Raw genomic sequence first — 19358 nt, forward strand, 5'->3', positions numbered from 1 at the left:
AATTTATAGAGAACCTAAAGAATAATAAAAATAAAATAGATAATAATAAATTTAAAATTAACTTTATCAGAAAAAGGAAGTTAGAATAAAGAAGAATCTTTTATTTGATTAAATAGATAGAATATAGATCTAAATATAACTTATAGAAATCAGTTAAGCATTTAAACTGTCTAGAAAAATTCAAGTCTTTTATTATTAAAGAATTTAAAAAGTAAGAGGTTAAGAAAATTATTTTTAAATAATTTAAAATAAGTTTAAAAGACAATAATAACTATTTTATTAATTTATTAATTAATCAATTTTCTTTACTTTTTCTCTTATCTTTTTTCTTTTATTTCTTTTTGTTCTTCCTTCTCTAATCTTTCTAGTTTAATAATATTCTATATATCTTTTACTATAAAATTATTAATATATTTCTAAAAAAGATCATCTTACAGTTCTAAATAATGAAATTTCTTAAAAGCCTTTTTCTTCTAAATATAAATTTAATTTTAAATAATTATAAGCTGCCATTATTCTTTATTAGAAAAAAAGTTTTTAATTTAATATATTTTTAATTTAAACGAGTATATTCATTATAATAAAAAAATCTTTTAATTATTATATAAGATTTATTTAAATTTGTATAATAAATATAGAGAATAATCATCTTAAAATCCTTATCTTTTAAATGATTAATAAGCTTTGATTTTTAGATATAAAAAGGCTTTTTTAAAGATATAATTAAACCATCATTATAAGAATAAGAATTTATAAAATAAAGATATTTATTTAAAAACATAAGCATAACTAACTATTTATTATGCTATTAGGACGTCAACCTTTAAAAAGAGAATTATCATAAAAATTAATAAATCATAATCAATAAATATTATAATGGATGCTATTATATAAGCATTTAATAAAATTAGAATGATAATAATCATGATTATTATATAGTACAATTAGATATTATAGAAATAAAACTAAAAAATAATTACACTTTTCATCTAGCTACAACGATTAGTATAATAATCATCAGAATTATAAATTAATGTCTAATTTTAGCATATACCAAACACATGACTTAATAAAGCAAAGTTTTAATATATAGAAATATAGCTTCTATATAATAAAGTAATAATTTTAGATATTAAAGCATAACTTCAATATCTTTTAGTATATATAGACACTCATTTACTATTATATATTTAATTAATTATCTTTTATCTTTATATCAAATAGCATACTACTATTTAATATTCAATAATCTTCTTACTATTACTATTATCCTTAATAGATAGTCCTCCAATATTAATCTTATATTACTCTTTTATCTTATATTAGCAGAATATCCTCTAAGATCTCCGATCTTGAGACGAGTTGTTGACAACTTTTGACAGTTCGGTTCTGGTCCTGAGTTTCTGAACCAAACCCAAAAGTGGATCGGTTCGGTTTGGTCCCTAATATTGGAACCAGAACTGAAAATCAAACGGTTCTGACTCTCTAAACCGAAACCGAACCACGTTAAAGAATAATTACTAATTATGGTTAGATCGGTTCAAGTCTGGTCTGGTTTTCATTCAGATAACCGAACCGTATCAAAGAATTTTTAACTATAGTTAGATTTTATCCTTAAAAATATATTAAAATCTTTTTAAATTTTAGTGAATTAGATAGATAAATAATATAAAAATTATAATTAATTATTTAAATTATAATTTTTTATCCAATTGTTGAAATATACTGAAAAAATAGGTTAGTAATGGTGAATACTATAGAACGGGTATAGAAATATATATATATATTTTCTCTAATAGATAGGTTGACCATTGGCTATAGCCGTACAACATAATCCAAAAATATAAATAAAAAGTAGAAAAGGTATTATTGCCATCCAGATAATTCTTAGATTATAATCTAAATATTAAGAATTTATTATAATATTTATAAAAATATCCAAAACAAAGTCCTAATTCAAAAAATATGAATTTAATTCATGAAAAGCTGCTTCGGAAATGATTATATAATCAATAATAATTATAAAGGATTAGGATTAAACCTAAATATATTAGTATTATTATAGAAATCCACTAGTATTCAGATATTCAGATAAAACCAAACCGAAAACCTAAACCGAACCAGACCCAAATGGGCCCTAAAAAACCATATGGTCCTAGACTTGGTGAACCGAACCGCTTCGGTTCGCTGTATATAGGACCAGAACCAGACCATTCGGGTTTCAGATCGGTTTTGGTTCGGTCCGAACCGAACCAAATGACTGCCTACATATGACTCAATAAAATAAACATTTTTAGATATAGAATTATTTATCTTTATATAGCAAAGTAAGTAATTCTAAATATTAAAGTATAGATTTTAATATCCTTGATATATATAGACTCTCATTCATTATTATATATTTAGTTGATTATATTTTATCTTTATAACAAATAATATATTATTATTTAATACCTTAATGACTTACTCTTTTATTATTTATTATCTACAGCTCTTCTCTACTTTGTTAGCAAAATATCCTGAGTGACCTTCGATCTCAGACGAATCGTTGATTATGTTTTGACAGCACCACACCAATATTTATTAGTAAAATCAAATAGCAGCACTAATACCGCGATTTTGCATTGATGTTAGCCGGGTAACGTCGTAAAACTTGATTATATAAATAAATAGAATATAAATAGATTAATTGAGAAGCTTATATTTATAAATCTGAACTTTTTTTGTTTGTTTAGTTCTTCAGAGTTCGTCTTGTTAATGAATAGACTCCTGTTTTCGATCTCTCGCCTTGGAACTGTGACATCTGCAACCTAACTAATACTGTAATACCGTAGAATAGTCTTCTCTAGAATGCTTAACCACGGTTAATAAATATCCCTATATCCTACATTTAGAATGAGTGCATGACTTAAGCAGTGGAAACCATTGAAGAAGATAATTAAAAAGTGCTCTGACTTTGACCTACACAATTAATGTTATAAACACTTGTTTGTTCTCAATAGACTCAAATATGCACGGCTCCAAGAATTCTCCCCTCAAAAGCCTAATATGGACAAGATGTACACTGATCAGCGTCTTACGTGGTCTTGAACATGAAACATATTTTCTTCGACTTGTGCCTGAACTATAGTCATCATGCATTTATCCTCTCGGTGAAAAACAGGGGAGGGAAAGAAGTCGGGGTACCAGGGCCAGAATCAAACAGCCCTGAGAAAAAATCAAGCATTACTCCATCGTCCACCAAACCCGGCACACCAGTGCCAAACGCACCCTCGTCACCAACCGTCGTAATATCCGTGATGGGCTGTAGGGGCGCTTGTGTTGCGGTGGCTAGATGCGAGAAACTTCTCCAGTCCATAATCCCGGGTAGATTCTCACTGCGAGAGGACGATGTTAGTCGTATCGGAGGCGAGATAAGAAAGTTTCCAGTGGATGTAGGTTTATTGTCAGGACTATTCCAGTTACCATGAGCGGTGTTATGCTCAATACTTGAACCCACTGCGCCTGCTTGGCTATCAGATACTTTTGTCGTTACTTTACTTTCGTTAGGGGATGGCTGAACAGCGACATTCTGCGCTTCGAGCCCATATTCTTCTTCCCTTCGCGGCAAAGGCAGTGTCGATTCAACGCAAGGTATCCCTGCTTTTAATAGTCCTGGGAGGAGAATGTCCAAAGATCGGTCAGCTTCGGCATATATCTCCCGAAGGTCTTCGAGGAGTCTGACGCATATGCCAACTTCCTTCCGTAGCCGTTCAACGGCCGCGCTGTGGCCAAATTGTATATCCATTAAGTGAACGGTGATGGCGGTAGTTAGAAGGGTTATACTGATCTATTAGCCATAGAACAAGGGGAAAACCCTCAACAGTGAAAAGAGAAAGAGGGATTGGCTACCTGTAGGGTGGCATATATTCACAGAACTGCTGTTGCAGTATAGTCTTGGCTAGCACTGTCGTCTGAGTTGCGATGTGGTGTAACCGGTCCTTCGAGAGTGTTCGGATACTGATATTTATGTGTCTTGCGAGCGCCACCTCTGACTTTGAAGGGAGGACTAGAGGTCGATGCAAGATGCTCAAACCAATAAGGTACGTCATATGTAGTAGGGTCTGCTGAAGCTGCAAGCTAGAATCGCCAGCAGTGGACTCGTTCAGTTTTGCTTCTTCACTTAAATCATTGACCCACTTTGTGAAATCCGTGTCGTACATGCGGATCTTTCGGGCAAGTAAATCGCTGATTGCCGCCTCAGTGGAACCGTAACTGAAAGCTGGGTCAGAGGAAATCAGAGCTGTGACGGAGGCGTGCATTTCAAGAACACGATTGATATGGATACAGAGCTTTGTCTGATCGATGTAGATAATGGCTGATGTGCGGAGAGCCTCATCCGAATCTCGGGATAGGTCGAAGTCATCGAGAGTCAGCAGCGGAATGTCACTTTCTTCGGTCTTGGTTTTTGACGGGCTCATCAACTGCTCAGCAATGAGCGTATCTCGCACGAAACAACTCCACCATATCTTCCGGAGTAGCTTGGTTCGTTTGGTTGACGGCGCTGAGATCCGAATCAAGCGTGAAAAATCCATGCTTTGAAGGAATGGCGTGGAGAAACCTGCGATGAACCATAGCTCTCGCTGATTATCAGTCTCTTTGAATCGATATGACATGAGTAAGACTGCTTGGAGTAATGTGATAGGGTCTTGCTCTATATGAAGGTCATAGAGTAGTTTTGTCTTCCGAAACAGTGCCCTGCGAGCTGCTGAACGCGAGTCATATCCCATTTCTTGCAAGATAGACATTTTAATGTGCTATGAGGACGGATTATCAGTGATATATTTGGGACAAATGACTTGTGGAAATGCTTACTGAGCTAGCTGCAAAGATAATTGCCCAGTACAGAAGCAGACTGAGCTTAGAATCTTCGTCACAATCCACCGAAGGAACTGACCTAGTATCGAAGACACGTAGCAAGTTGGCTCGGTCCAACACTAAAATATATGGGTGGACAAATTGCAGGTATGTGTCCAGTAGTGCTTCGCCGAGGTGGTCCTGCGGTAGCTCGAAGGCACCTTTCATCGACAGGAAATCAAGATCGACAGGACTAATAGCGGCTCGTAACGGCCGAATGTATAACGGTAGGTCAATGGATAGAGATGTAAGGGGGGAGTTGCTCTTCAACTGTCGGCAGCCATGACGTAGCGGTGGTGAGAAGCTGGAACCACTTGGCAATGGTGTCTTCACATTCGAGCACGGTTCGGGGTAAGGACCGAGGCTGCGTCTGTTATCTGAAAATACGGTAATTTGAGCGGACGCTGCGGAAGAGCGTTAGCGGCCAAATGAGTAGCCAATCCCGCAGTAATGAGCACATACCGTTTTCCTGTCGACACGATAGGCCCTCTACTACTTCCCTGCCTCTATCATTCTGCACCGTTGTTTGATCATCAGTTGCAATGGCCACCGGACTAAACTCAACAGGCGATTGTCGTCTGCGTGCTCCTCTATCGAATATTTAGTACGTGTATCTACATAGATATTGATATATTACGGGGAGGTTAGTTATTGGCAGTTACTCACCTGCCCCCACGTCTACTCTCCCCGACAAAGCAACGAACGTCATCTAATCTACAATTCGTGCATGGGTCTCCTCCTCTGACGAGATCGCAGCGGACCTTTCGCAAGCTGCATGGTCGACAGGCCCTCGACGCGCGACGATATTTCGGGCGAGGTGGAGGATTGGGTTTATCCTCGTCACGTCCTTGTCGAGCGCTTATTCCCTCAAATAAGGCGGGCATGATTCCCCTATAGCCGTAGCCGGTGAGATGAAGTCAGATTTATCGGTTTCTCATCGGTTTAACAGGGGGCGCTTGTAGATATAAGAAGCAAGGTAGCACACTAACCCGACTTGCCTCTAGCTAGCGGAGCAATGGTTGGACGCTAACCTCGACTGGTGGGGCTTGGGCGTGCGGGGAAGTGGGCTAGATCACATATTTCTATTGGATAGTTACGATACGGTTTTAGGTTTCAAGGGTTTTACCGGTGTAATTGCAACCATGTCCTCTTACAGGGCCACCATGGTCTGTCGCTAGTAGTCTTATCAGACTCGCCCAACGCTGTTTTATACACGCGATCCTAGCCTTGTATACAGAAAGCGGGCATGACAATATCAATTATTAATATCCATCCTCCATCAGTCTCCCAATGATTTCACGGGTAGCCGTATCTTTATGGCCCATTGTACTGCCTGCTCCTCCCGGCCCAGGATCATTGAGCTGCTCTACTCGACGGACTCGTTTCCCGACCTCGAGGATTGTCCCACCATCGATCCTACCAGCAGCGCACTCGTCCTTTTCGATCAAGTCAACCATCACTTCTGCAACTGCCTCGGGGGTCACCCATTCGTCATCTTTGGTGATCATTTTCATTTTCTCCCTGGGGTATATTAGGACTATTCTATGATCTCTGGTCTGTTGAACTGCAGGTGTCATCACTCACGGAGCCTCAATCCATAATGGAGTCTTGACAACTCCAGGGGCCACTGCTGTTACCCTGATCCCAAGGCCCTTCTCCAGCGGCGCAAGACTTCGAACGAACCCACTTACACCCCATTTACTAGCGACGTACATTGGTGTTGGAAACGCTGCGTCCTGACCGGCGATACTCGAAACATGCACGATGCTTCCACGTTTCTTGTGCGCTAGAAAATGCCGGATGGCCAACTGAGTGACCCGGATAGGGTGGACAAGGTTGACGTCCAACATCTTGTACCCATTGCTATCTGTGCCATCTGTGGATGGGCTTTTGCCGGGAGGGTACCAAAAATTGGACCATAGAGGCTCGTAAACACCCGCACCAGGACAAACAATGTCCAAACTCCTGAATTCCTCCTCTGCGTGAGCAAATACGCTTTCTAAATCTTTCCATTTCGATACATCGCATTTCTGGAATATCGCTCGGGCGCTTCCTGGAGAACGAAATTGATTACATTCCAGGAATTCCTTCGCTTCTGGTCGAAGCGCAACGTCAGCGAGGACAATATTGCAGCCTTTAGATAGAAGAGCCTTTGCGAAACAGAAATTCAATCCTATTATGTATGGTTACAAGCATCAACATTAAACACTTGCAATATTCAAATATGTTCTCCGGCGCTACCCTAGTGAACGGCGAAAGCATCTTGACCTACCAGACCCGGATCCTGTAATCATTGCAGATTTCCCAACGACAGAGAAAGACATGTCGATACTTTGGCCTTCTATCGTGCAGAGTTAATGCTCATATTCTGTCAAATTGTTTACTTTGCTCTAGACTCACAATAATGTACCTCCCTATTACCGAGGTTAGGGGTGACCCGCAACTTAACCTACACTCGGAAATGCTATTTCCAGCAACGGTAACAATTGAATGGCACTAATCCGAGTTAGTCAACAAATTAATATCAGAGTTTCGCAAGATAACATGTCACATTTGAATTGAGCGATCGCAGCATTATTAAAGACGAATACCCTCAGCATTATTGCATACAATGTTTTCAATTCCATACTCCCCAAAATTTGTCGACCTTTTAACCGCTTGAGCAAATCTTAATGGGCCTATCGTTATTATATTAAAAAGGAAATAATTCAACCATGACTTGCACCTTATACACGGAAGATTGGCTCCAGGTTAGACACCGCTAGCCATACGGAAAGTTTACGTAGACCGCGTTTGCCTAACTAACATCCATGACACAGGCCGAGGAAGCCACAGGTGGTCGATTCTTACTCAAAGGAAATGTGTCTGAGATTCGAAGGCAATACAGCAAGCTTGGTGAAACCCTGAAGCTTTTTGCTAAACCAGGTCCTAAAAATGTCATTACTAGTAGGTTAAACCTTTAGGGGAGGTTGGCTTTTTCCATTCCTCATTTGAATACAGTTGAGATTGATAATGCAGAGGACTACGAGATTCGACCCGGAGTCCAGGTGCGCGTATATAAGCCCCAGGAAAGAGAAGGTATACTTCCGGTCGGCGTATAGTATGTATATAAGCCTTGGTGAGCGCGGTTCAGATTGACTGACGTGATCTGAAAGTTGCCATGGCGGAGGATGGGCCCTAGGCGACCTCAACAGCGAAGACAGTATGTGGCGCTATTGTTTAGGGAATTTGACACTGATCCTCTTTCATAGCATTATGTCGAATTTTGTGTGTTTCCGTGCCTACTGTTCTCGTCTCAGTCAAATACAGACTGGCACCTGAGCACAAATATCCCGCTGGTCTCGATGATTGCGAATTTGCTTATAAGTGGGTATGTCTCTTACCAAGATTTCATCAAGGAAGATACTGTCTTTAACTTATATTTTTGGCAGGCTGTGGACAACGTGGAAATGATTTCCGGCAACAAAAATCGCTTCTACTCGATTGGAGGTTCGGCAGGAGGCAATCTTGCTATTGCAATGGCCTTGAGAACCCTCGAATGGGAAGGGCCAAGGATCAATAAAGGACTAATCGGGATTGCACCAATCACTGTAGACCCTTCTGTTGTTCCTGTTGAATTCAAGCAACGGTTCGAGGAGTCTCTAGCAAAGAATACCGACTCCTCTATGATTGACATACCAGTTATGGAGACCTTTCGTGGTAAGAAGCGACGACCCAAGAACTCTGCAGTCACCAGCTAACTCACTTTTCCTTTTTGTTTCGTATGTGATATTAGCTGCGTATGGAGTCTCATCCCGATCTGATCCTTTCTTTTCAGTCCTTCTCCATAAGAATCTGGACGCCCTCCCGACGACGTATCTCGTCGCATGTGAGAAGGACCCGCTTGGTGAAGATCCTCAAATGTTCCATGAGGCTCTCCTTCGGGCGAGAGTGACGAGCAAACTCGATTACTACGCAGGCTACCCTCACTATTTCTGGACATTTCCCGTACAGAAAACGAACGAGTTTAACGAAAATCTCATATTGGGAGTGAAGTGGGTGATTGAATCGATGCCCTAAATTTTTATATGGTATATGGAAAATTAGACTCAACATATCAATTGATCACATGGGAGAAGTAACATTTTTGATTGTAAGAATTATTGGCAACAGAGGTGCTCCACAATGAATTGAGCAATCTCTGTATGTGCAGCAAACCAGGTAATTTTATCATGAATGGATGACTAATACATATAGCCTTCCATCTCAAACTACGTTAATACAATATTCAATGTTATGCAGTATACGCCAATATTCCTGACGGATAGCTCTGTAACACGGAAAATAATTAGCGAATATGTACACAGTTGACTTAGAATTGACACTTGAATAAAATCACAACAACTCATCCATTTTAGGGCCATTAATTGATAGAGAGACAGAGCAACCCGGGCTCTTGATCTATCTGGTGGGTAGAAAGGTTACGTAGTACCTTTTCTTAGAGAGACATGGGCAGGCAAGGTAAAGCTCAAACTGAACTAATTTCCAAACGCCATCTGGATAAACAGAAGGCAATCGATACTATTCAATGTTCATTTGTTAGTCGACCAAGTGAGACTGGATTGTACGAGTTCAAAAAACTGGACATCTGAACATTTGAAGAAAATATTTAAATCGTCTGCATGGCAGTTTCAGTGTTACATTCTAAGGACTCAAGTACAATAAATCCGAAATTATACAGCAAAACGACAAGGACTCGGTCCAAACCCCGGCAATCTACGCAATATCCCACGGGTGATCGCTCTTCCTGATATATGGTGCCAAGGCCGAAACGTCTTCTTTCAAGACGGTTGCTTGAACATTGCCATCACCAAAGTAGGCGAATCGCCGGCCCTTCCAGTACGTGAACTTGTAGTCTTCATAGCGTGGAGGCGCGTTAAGGGTCTTTAGGTAGTGGATAGTCTGCAGTTAATTAGTATGCCATTAATTATTTTTCCGTAGACGGTTGACTTACAGCACCTGGCCAGATCCATGCTTTGCCATTCTTCTTGTACCAGCTGCGACAGCTGTCGCTCCAGACAGTTTGCTTGGATTTGTGGAATAGCTCCAGATGGTAGATGAAATCGTCACATGCATCCTGGGTGACTTCGATCGACTTGATGCCTTCCTCTTGCATTTTGCGAAATATCTTAATGAAGTGTTCGGAGGCGGTCTCCAACTGTAGATTATGTCAATCATGATCTGACGGGATATGGACAATTGGAAAATGAGGGTTCTTACAGCAGGCAGGATGGTTCCACTACGGAGGTATTTAGCAGTTGGTTTCATAAAACAACAATAAAGAAAGATCCTTACTTGGCCCATGTTCCACCGACACCAACCATGACGAAATAGTTTGGATATCGTGGAGCAGTCACTCCAAGATACAGACTCCATAGCTGTGAGCGTGGAACGCTTTCAGGGGATCTGTCACTTACTTTGGGTCGTTATTCCAGTCATCTTGCATGTTAATACCGTCTCCGTTTGTTAGTTTGAAATGGGGGGCATATGGAATATCGAACTAGGTAGCTGATTAGTCTTGAATCGGAGCGGTCAACCAAGTGCATACCTACCCCAGTAGCGCACACCAAGATATCAACCTTATGAAGCTCTCCATCAAAGTCAATTACTCCGTCCCGCGTGATCTTGGAGATGTCATTGAAAATCGGTTGGACGTTCTCTTGGGTGAGAGCCTCGAGATAGCCGTCTCCTGGAGTTATCCGACGGCAGCCTGGGAGCCATTTGGGAATCAAATGTTTCTAGAGATTTGTCAATATGCCTGACTGTTTTTTCTTTTTTCCGTGGATTGACCGGCGGTATCTTCACACCTTTAACTCATCATGCCCGGATCCAATACGTGTGTTCATCTCCTCCGTCATCTTGGAATGCATTTTTTTCTGCAAATTCGTTCCTCGCTCGAAGAATGGGAAAAGTAGATTTACCTCGGCCTCGATTTTCTGCCGTAAATTTAGCAGGAAATTTGGATCTTCCCTGAATTTGCGTTTATCTTCCTCGGTGAAGACGTACTGCCGACTGGCGGTGTTCTCCTGTCCGCCTTTAATGTCATCTTTCAACACATCTCCTCCGAAGGGGGGGCTGATCCAGGTTGGAGATCTCATGAACAGCTTCAGATTCTTTGAGACTAGTCGACTGTGTTAGTTTGCTAGGTAGAAATGTACTGGGATGTCCTACTTTTTTGGAGCTGAGGAACGACTTGAATTGCGGTAGATCCGGTGCCGATAACTATCAATCAATGAGTGACTCGAGCTTGTCATTCCTGGCACAGAGACTTACTGCCAACTGTCTTGCCTGCGAAGTCAACAGATTCATCCCACTGGGACGGATGCATCTTTGGCCCGGCAAAGTCGTGCAACCCTTCGATTTCAGGCCCTATACATTCCTTCGTTAGTCAAACGCTTCGAAACGATGGAGTTGTGCACAGACATTTCCATTTATTAAGATTTCCCGTCGCATTCACGAGTACGTGCGACCAGTCCTCCCTCGTTTCTCCAGTAGTAGTATCCTCAATGACGATTTTGTAAATGCCTTCGCTCGGATGCCATGTAGCAGCTACCACCTTCGAGTTCACTTGGATGAAGCGGCGACATTGGTGTTTTTCGGCGAATTCTACACTTCTTATCAGTCTGAGTCCTCGGCTTAGAGACAATATGGACTCACTCCTGAAGTACTGGAGGATTTCCGGCGCATATGCAAAGTAGGTCGACCATTGAGGGTTAGGCTCGAAGCTGTAGGTGTAGATCTTGTATTGCTTAGTTCATTGCCTGCATATCCAACAATCTTCAGATTGCACTCACGTGCGAAGGAATCTGCTATGGTCAGCTTTTGTTTTTCAGGGTTGTGCGAGCAAGAACTTACATCGCAGGCACAGCCTATTGTGCCGATCATCGGTTAGTATTACGCCTGGATGGATTGTGGAAGCTTTCATATAAACGTACCTGGGTATCTGTTGATCAAAAGGGATCAGCACATCTGATCAACAATAATAGCGCCTGGGAGTTACTCACTTGTTCTCATACCACGTGCCACAAATGTCGTCATTCTTCTCGTAAATGGACAGTTCCCAGGTATTTGGGTCCATCTGGTGCTGCATTTTGTAGGCAAGACAAATACCTGAGTCCAAGTGAGTAGAGCATTGCGACATGCACTTCTATCAAGCCAAGCTTACCTGAAGGTCCTGCTCCAATACAAACAACGCGGATCTTAGTCTTCTTGGAGTGCCAGGTATTTGGCAGGGCGTAATTGCGACCCGATCCATTCTGGGGATATTGGATCTCAGTTGAGATATCTACAGGAACAGGCTCTTCGGCAGATCCATTTGATTGGCTGTTTTTGGTCGAGCCATTCGTGATGCCATTATCGCGCACCACGTTGGATTCGACCGGCAAGCTGCTCCAGAGGGGAGACATTGTAGGGGCTTAGGTTTTCTTTTTGGTTATCAGAACTTGAATCGTTGCTGGGATTCCTCACATTTGGGCATAGCCGGATGCTACGGACTAAATAGTAGTACAAGTACATCTTTTGACTCTCAACTCGGAAATCCTGGACTTTGTCGTTATTGCCGCGGTATGGCAAACTGACGCCGAAACAACCCCCATCAGCCGGTGCACCAACAGCAGCCACGGAAATATCAATTCCGAGCACTGGACGACCGAGAGTCACGAGAGGAGAAACAGAACTATGGTTTTGATTCAATAACCGTGGATATAGAATAAGACAGTATGTAATTTTTGTCAGATTATTTGCGTCAGGAATACAAAAGTCATATTGTATAATCTGCAATCTACTATCAAACCATCTATCTGTTCTGCCTTCCGTACGACACTCACCATGGTGCTCATTAATTTCCCACGCAAAGTGGCGACACTGTCCATATCTATACCAAGGCGGCTCTCGTACCGTCGTTATATGTCCAATGTGAGGTCAGACGATGATCGATTCGGCGCGATCGTCACCGGCGGCGCATCAGGTATCGGCGAAGCGACGGCGAGAAAGCTAGCCAGCCATGGGATCAACGTTATAATTGCCGATCTCAACGAGGCCCAAGGACATCAGCTAGCATCCGAGATTTCCTCGACCTACGCCGTAGATGCCCAATTCACGACTGTGGATGTTACGAAGGAGGACAATGTCAAGCAGATGGTAGAATTCGCTGTGAAACGGTGGGGACGCCTCGACTACGCCGCCAACTGCGCTGGCGTGTGCATCGAAACCGCTCGCGATGAAGAAAGCAGTGTTTCAACAGCCATATTCGATAAGTGCGTAACCACTGACTGTACAGCTGCGGATTTGACACTGACAATCCCTCCCCAAGAACGTTCCAGATCAACCAGCGGGGGCTCTGGCTCTCGCAGAAATATGAGGCACTTCAGATGCGAAAACAAGATCCACGCCCCGTCAAATATAAGCCACATTCGAAGTACCCGATTGCGTCGCAACGGGGAGCCATCGTTAATGTGTCATCTATGTCGGGCCTAACCGCCATGGGTCTAGCAGCCTATACGCCCAGCAAATTCGCTGTTCTAGGCATCACCAAGAACTCAGCCCGGTTCTACGGTCCGCACGGCATTCGAGTTAATGCTATTTGCCCGGGCCTTACTATGACGCCAATGCTGGAGATTACGTATGGTAAGAACGGAAAGGAAGGCAGCGCCGAGAGCCAGGACAATGCCGCTCTTTCGTTGATACCTATGCGGCGGATGGCATTCGCACAGGAGCAGGCGAATGCTATCAGCTTCTTGCTCAGCCCGGAGGCTAGTTATGTCAATGGAGCACATCTGGTAGTTGATGGGGGATATACAACTGTACGGTAGATATATCTGTGAGAATATGAGAATGTCAACATGATTATATTGAAATCTAAGAAGTGAAGCTATCGAAGGGAATATTTGTGAGCGTACAAACGTACTAAGAGACGATTAGGGCCTGAGGCATTCTAACAATATCATGTGAATGCAATTTACATGTATTTATTTATTTAATCAAGTTTAACAACCTACCCGACCTAAGGCTACGAAGGTCTCGCTTAAGTGAGAACCAGGAGGGTCTTAAAGGGCTTAAGCTCCTTATTCCCCCGGTCGCCAGGCCGCCTGCCCCGAACTGGTGCCAAAACATTCAAATTCGCTTACCAATTTGTCTTCCCAACCCTTTTGTCTGTGCAGGGCGCTTCGTGGCCTTATAGCGGCTGACGGACCCCGGCCACCCTCCTAGAAGACAAGCTTGCGGACGTCGTCTATCGATGACAGACCGCTCAGAGCTGCAACCCTTGTGAATGCAATGAGAGTAGTAAAAAGAGCGATTCTCCAGCTAATACATATGATATCAAAATCTGCATGCAGACTTGCTAGAGATCTACAAAATACTCTTCGTAGTAATCAATACTCGAATTTCAATAGCCATGGCTAGACACCACAATCTAATCAAATTGTTGACTGGAGAAGCCTTCAAATGTTATATTTGGTAACGTTCCCCCTTCTCGCATTGGATCCTCCTACCCACCACCATCATGAGTTCCACCTACAGAGGTTGAAGTGGCTTGAGCGCCTTCGGTGCCGGTGGCCTCGCGAGGAGCCCAGCGGCGGCGAAATCTTTGAATTCTTGGCCAGTAATATGCTTCTCGAAGGCTTCGCGGCCGGTGTATTTCTCGTAAACGTGGAAAATATCGGTGTTTTCGACATCGCGCGCGATCACATAATCGAGAGTTCCGGGTTCACTAAGCGTCAACCTGACAAGGCGGCGAAGATGATGTTCGAGTTTGTCACCACCATTTGGGATGGCCAAGAGCTGCGTTTAAGAAAACAACTGTTATTGGATTATGAGCGAAGAGAATGTTGCTATACGAACGGTGGCGTAGAGGACAAATTCATCCTCAGGAAACACGGGGAATTGCATATCCATCTTCGGCAGATTTTGGTTCCGATCTTGAACGGAGTTCTTCAGAACAAGTGATAATAATAAAGAAAATTCAAGCCCAGATCTCGTCGTTAAATAATAAGGGAGGCATGGCGTAGAGCAACCCATTGATTTACCGAGCCGATGTTTTCCCTAGGTTGCAGTAGTGAACTCAATACCTCGGAAACCGCTTTTCCAGCATTTGCCTCTGTGCGATTTCGGAGGCTTGTCAGTGATTGTTGGGGTATTATTATTGTTATTATAATTATGCAAATTTAACTACCTTGCCCAGCTAGCAGCTATGAAGGTCTCGTTTCAGTCGGCGCTGACGGCCTCATACGGGCCTAAGCCCCTAATTCCCCCTCTGCCTACCCCGAACTGGTGTCTAACGTTTTAATGTACAAACGAATTCCTCGCCCCAAGTCGCTTATATGCGCAGGGCGATTTGGAGGCCTTATAGGGACTGGCGGATCCCGGTCTCCTTCCTGGGAGCCAAACTTGGGCGCTTGGCCTGTCGGTGACAGGCAGCCCAGAGCTGTCACTCTTCCCCTGGGGCTCCCCTCTTCCTCCATGGCCTCCCCTAACCCATAAATCCGCCCTCCAGGCCTCCCTGGCGGCCTCCTGCCGCTGCTCCTGGGCCTTAATAGCCTCTATAAAGGCTAGTGGTCCGGTCCTGCGGTCTGCTAATATGCGCGCCGAAGCGGCCCTCGAGGGCTTGCTAACCTTGGCCTTCCGCAGCCGCCGCCAGCTCCTGCGGTGGAAAAGCACGCGTGCGACAGTCTCTGCCCCCACATAGCATTCCCCGCACTGGGGTGTCACGCTTGCCGATTCGGTGCAGGTATGCCGCTGGTGGCGCATGCCCAGTCCTTTATTGGCGTAGATGGCGCTCCATGACTATCAGCTCCACATCGTATATAATACCACGAAGATTGCCCCACGATCCCTTTTAGTGTGGTGGTAAGAATAATAGCCAATTTTACAGTATTTACTTGAACCCCGGAATATGTAATATACACAGAATGCATATTGGTTGGCAATCTCGTATTCTCTAACGTAATCGAACACCGACCCGGTCATCCCCATACACCATATAAAATAGCCATTTTCCTATCCTTACATCTCAGCAAAATTATATATAGATAGTCACTCCAACTTTATATACATGTACATATCATATTGGTGAATGATATATTGGAGGTTTTATTAAATTATTCCATATTTATAGAAGTTACATACCTAAAAATACCTAAAAATACGCTGTATTTTTCGTAATCTCAATCAATTCTTATTTATTTTCATTAAAATTTACGCCCCTGCTTATATATAATTTGGTGAGATATAAGGATAGAAAAATGGCTATTTTAGATGATGTATGGGGGTGACCCGGTCGGTGTCCTGGCCGGGTGGGTTACTAGTTAGGGTTAGGCACGCTTGATCGATGCGGGGTCGTGCTGGTTAGGGTTAAGTAACCTGACCCCCCGGAAGCTTCTCCTCTAACACACACGACTCTCTCAGGTGCATATCTGGACACCTTGGTGCCTTTTTCCGAGATTGGGTTGAAGCCATGTCGACGGGAAGAACAGGCTCGTCTAGCAATTCCGGCCGGTCAAGGAAACAGTTAGGCCTTGCACATCCGCTTGATCCACTTCAAGTTACAGTCCTGACATGTATTACGGTTTTCTAGTGCCACGACCGCTTGCGATTATTGTCGGCAGAGGAAGGTAAAGGTAGGTACCTATCTGGTGCTTACGATCAGTGATCGTTCTTGACTAAAGAAGATGGCGTAAGTGTGACGGAAAAGAAACGCAGTGCTCGAACTGCGAGAACCATGGCTTTGAATGTACATATAGGTCTGATCCAGACAAACGCAAGTACGTAACCCGTCGGATATGGTGTAACTAAGCCTGATTTCATTGATTGCAGAGGCCCGAGGCCAATCCTCTCCCGCGTACAAGCACTCGAGCAGATTCTGGTAGAGAATGGAATTCCTATCCCATCGTGCACGCCAACTTCTACTGAGCAATCGACTGTACACAAGACTTACTTGACGCCAGCCCAGCCAATTGCGGCCTCACATCTGCAGTCCTTTTCGACAGGCTCTCCAACCATGGAAGAATGCATAGATACCCATCTGGCTGTGGCCATTTCGGCAGACCCTTTCGTCACTGAATTGGAGCAACCTATGCATTGTCTCAGAAATGATGAGGCAATATCATGGACATGGGATGATGATGGCAACGCCTCGACTGAGCTTTTTGATCGGAACACCCATGATAACATACTAGTTCCTGCTGATGTATTTCGTGATCATCAACCATACGTGTCAGCCAATGGCCTGGCAAATGACCTGCATATCCATGCTAAGCCTAATTCAGTCTCTGAGGATGGCTTGGATTCGTTGGCGATGCGAGTAGGATCTCTCCAGGTGGCCGAGGACGGAGAACTACGCTTCTTTGGAGCCACATCCAATCTTCATTTACTACAACAATGGTGTTCTAATTCTTCCCACCATGGAAACATGAATACTACACGCATGGACACCCAATCTATCCTTGAAAAGGCTGGACTAGGTCATAAAATTCCTAGAGAGCTAGAGGACCATCTTATCAAGTTGTATCTCACCTGGGAAGATCCCGCCACTCACATTGTTGATGGACAGCTTTTCTTTGAAGCTCGAAATCAAGTCCTAGACCATCCACAGAATATGGGACGAATGCCCTCCTATTACTCTGAATTGCTGGTTAGCGCAATGTGAGTGGATATCATTTTGCCTGATCTGGTCCTTGAATTCTGCTGACATGTGGTGTTCAAAAGGTGTGCCGTTGGTGTCGCATTCACTACTCGCATAATTCCCGAGCTTCCCTCGCCGATGGCCGAATTTTTTAGCTCTCGCGCCAAAGCCTTGTTGGAAGTCGAAATGGACAGGCCAAGTGTTTCGACGGTACAAGCACTAGTCGTATTGAGTGCGCACGAAGCGGCATTCACTAGGGATGCTCGAGGGTGGTTGTACAGTGGGATGGCGATAAGACTGGCTGTCGATCTCGGACTGCACTTGGACGTCGAGTCTTACGTAGCGACTGGCATGATGAGCAGGGCAGAGGCTGATGTACGACGGACAACTTTCTTTGGGGTCTACATTCTGGACATGTACGTCTTAGCTCTAACACCACGGGATACCTGTGAATTCTCACTGCCGCAGATATTGGAGCTACTACATGGGCCGCCCGCCGATGATGAATGCGGTGAAAGCAACAATCTCTATACCCGAAATCGATGACGATCTAAAGTCATATAGGCAATGGCAATCATATATGGAGGAACCATATATTACGATGGACCCCGGCCCATCATGGACAGCTACCGATGCTGTATGGACACAATGCAAATATACCGTAAGTGCTGTGTAAGCTATAGCGGTATGGTCAATCAACACTGAAGCGATTGCCTCAAGATATCCTTATGCGGAATCATGGAATCATTGCGAGAGGCGCTGTCAGTCAAGGTTACAGTGTTAGCAGGTTATTTAGCTCAACTGACAAGCAAACCAGGTATACCCCCATTCCCATGTCCCCGAGCACCCGAATCCTCCATGTTACGGAGTGTACAGAAAACCTGGCTAGATGGTTTGATGAACTACCGCCGTCGCTACGGATTGACCTCGATGATTCGAGCAAGATACATCTGCCCCATATTATACAGCTCAAGTACAGCCTCCATCCAGTTGATGATTCTGTTGATTGTTGTTCTATATCTTCATTAATATCAAACAGCATGCAATATCACGAAATCTTGATCTTCGCCAATCATCCCTTTGCCATCAATACCAGGCTCAATATCCCCCATATGCAAGACATAGCTCATATATGCAGAACATCTGCATCCGCTATCGCGCAACTTCTAAAGGTATACGAGCGACAATGGGGACTCTTCCGTGTTAATATCCAAGCCGTAAAGATCGTCTTCTCTGCGACTTTGGTTCATTTGTATACCATCTACGACAATACTTCAACGATTGACCATGCGAACCAGGCTCTCGAGGACTTGAAAATCTGTTGCCATGCCCTGTGTCAGTTCTCTCGTAGTTGGCATAACGGTAAGCACCAGGATAACAATCCGGTCTGCCCTTTTTCCCCCTCGATTGGCAACTAACCTGTCTCTACCATTACAGCATTACGCGCCCTTCAGTTTATCGTATTATTAAAAGAAGATATGAAAAAGAAAGCCGCTTCCACACAGTTGCAAAGTTCCATTTTTGGAAACCATGAGGCGAACTTCAAATGGCAGATGTTGGAAGTAGCATTAAAGGAAGTAAAGGAAACACAGCAGAAGCGACAGGCTGAATTTAGCAATGCCTCATGGATGGAAGAATGGTCTGTCCTTAGTTCGTCTTTAAAAGGCGATCCGTTTGCCTGTACATTGAGAAAGTAACGATGTAATGTTTTTACTTCAAATCTATACCAATTACCCATTAACCCTAACCCTACACTTCTAGTTGTTCCGTAGCGTTCCTTGAACACTACCAAATAGTTGAGTTG

The 19358-nt window shown here is 43.4% G+C and overlaps 7 protein-coding genes across 7 annotated transcripts; 3 read left to right on the forward strand and 4 right to left on the reverse strand.

The window, feature by feature from the left end:
• Positions 1 to 3679: 3679 nt before the first annotated feature.
• On the reverse strand, positions 3680 to 5178 carry BGW36DRAFT_268038 (fungal-specific transcription factor domain-containing protein; the record flags this gene model as incomplete). The annotated part of the gene is made up of 3 exons (XM_046210134.1): positions 3680 to 3824; positions 3892 to 4796; positions 4855 to 5178. Coding segments are annotated over 3 exons (1374 nt in total), but the record flags the coding sequence as incomplete, so codon positions are not given.
• Positions 5179 to 6158: 980 nt separating this feature from the next.
• Positions 6159 to 7220, reverse strand: BGW36DRAFT_431119 (NAD-dependent 15-hydroxyprostaglandin dehydrogenase; the record flags this gene model as incomplete). The annotated part of the gene is made up of 3 exons (XM_046220933.1): positions 6159 to 6417; positions 6481 to 7069; positions 7169 to 7220. The coding sequence occupies 3 exons, from the start codon at positions 7218 to 7220 to the stop codon at positions 6159 to 6161; spliced, it is 900 nt and encodes a 299-aa protein (XP_046067873.1).
• Positions 7221 to 7703: 483 nt separating this feature from the next.
• Positions 7704 to 8955, forward strand: BGW36DRAFT_304202 (carboxylesterase; the record flags this gene model as incomplete). Its single annotated transcript, XM_046211944.1, has 6 exons — positions 7704 to 7832; positions 7902 to 7996; positions 8052 to 8098; positions 8148 to 8266; positions 8328 to 8595; positions 8672 to 8955. Coding segments are annotated over 6 exons (942 nt in total), but the record flags the coding sequence as incomplete, so codon positions are not given.
• A 696-nt stretch (positions 8956 to 9651) lies between these two features.
• On the reverse strand, positions 9652 to 12341 carry BGW36DRAFT_431121 (uncharacterized protein; the record flags this gene model as incomplete). The annotated part of the gene is made up of 16 exons (XM_046220934.1): positions 9652 to 9837; positions 9890 to 10093; positions 10156 to 10174; positions 10231 to 10305; positions 10353 to 10435; positions 10488 to 10673; positions 10743 to 11056; positions 11107 to 11157; positions 11209 to 11304; positions 11359 to 11541; positions 11593 to 11674; positions 11730 to 11741; positions 11791 to 11804; positions 11871 to 11878; positions 11940 to 12045; positions 12101 to 12341. 16 exons carry the CDS (start codon positions 12339 to 12341, stop codon positions 9652 to 9654), a joined length of 1860 nt encoding a protein of 619 aa, XP_046067875.1.
• Positions 12342 to 12840: 499 nt separating this feature from the next.
• On the forward strand, positions 12841 to 13745 carry BGW36DRAFT_304369 (3-oxoacyl-reductase; the record flags this gene model as incomplete). The annotated part of the gene is made up of 2 exons (XM_046211960.1): positions 12841 to 13190; positions 13247 to 13745. The coding sequence occupies 2 exons, from the start codon at positions 12841 to 12843 to the stop codon at positions 13743 to 13745; spliced, it is 849 nt and encodes a 282-aa protein (XP_046067876.1).
• A 703-nt stretch (positions 13746 to 14448) lies between these two features.
• Positions 14449 to 14829, reverse strand: BGW36DRAFT_431123 (uncharacterized protein; the record flags this gene model as incomplete). Its single annotated transcript, XM_046220935.1, has 2 exons — positions 14449 to 14715; positions 14776 to 14829. The coding sequence occupies 2 exons, from the start codon at positions 14827 to 14829 to the stop codon at positions 14449 to 14451; spliced, it is 321 nt and encodes a 106-aa protein (XP_046067877.1).
• A 1517-nt stretch (positions 14830 to 16346) lies between these two features.
• On the forward strand, positions 16347 to 19251 carry BGW36DRAFT_464510 (fungal-specific transcription factor domain-containing protein; the record flags this gene model as incomplete). Its single annotated transcript, XM_046222253.1, has 10 exons — positions 16347 to 16440; positions 16508 to 16550; positions 16612 to 16694; positions 16747 to 17574; positions 17638 to 17970; positions 18023 to 18215; positions 18275 to 18315; positions 18372 to 18527; positions 18594 to 18916; positions 18992 to 19251. Exons 1-10 carry the CDS (start codon positions 16388 to 16390, stop codon positions 19249 to 19251), a joined length of 2313 nt encoding a protein of 770 aa, XP_046067878.1. The 5' UTR covers positions 16347 to 16387.
• Between the last annotated feature and the right edge of the window lie 107 nt (positions 19252 to 19358).

The sequence above is a fragment of the Talaromyces proteolyticus genome, assembly GCF_021365285.1.
Source record: "Talaromyces proteolyticus strain PMI_201 chromosome Unknown BGW36scaffold_11, whole genome shotgun sequence".
Classification (NCBI taxonomy): Eukaryota; Fungi; Ascomycota; class Eurotiomycetes; order Eurotiales; family Trichocomaceae; genus Talaromyces; species Talaromyces proteolyticus.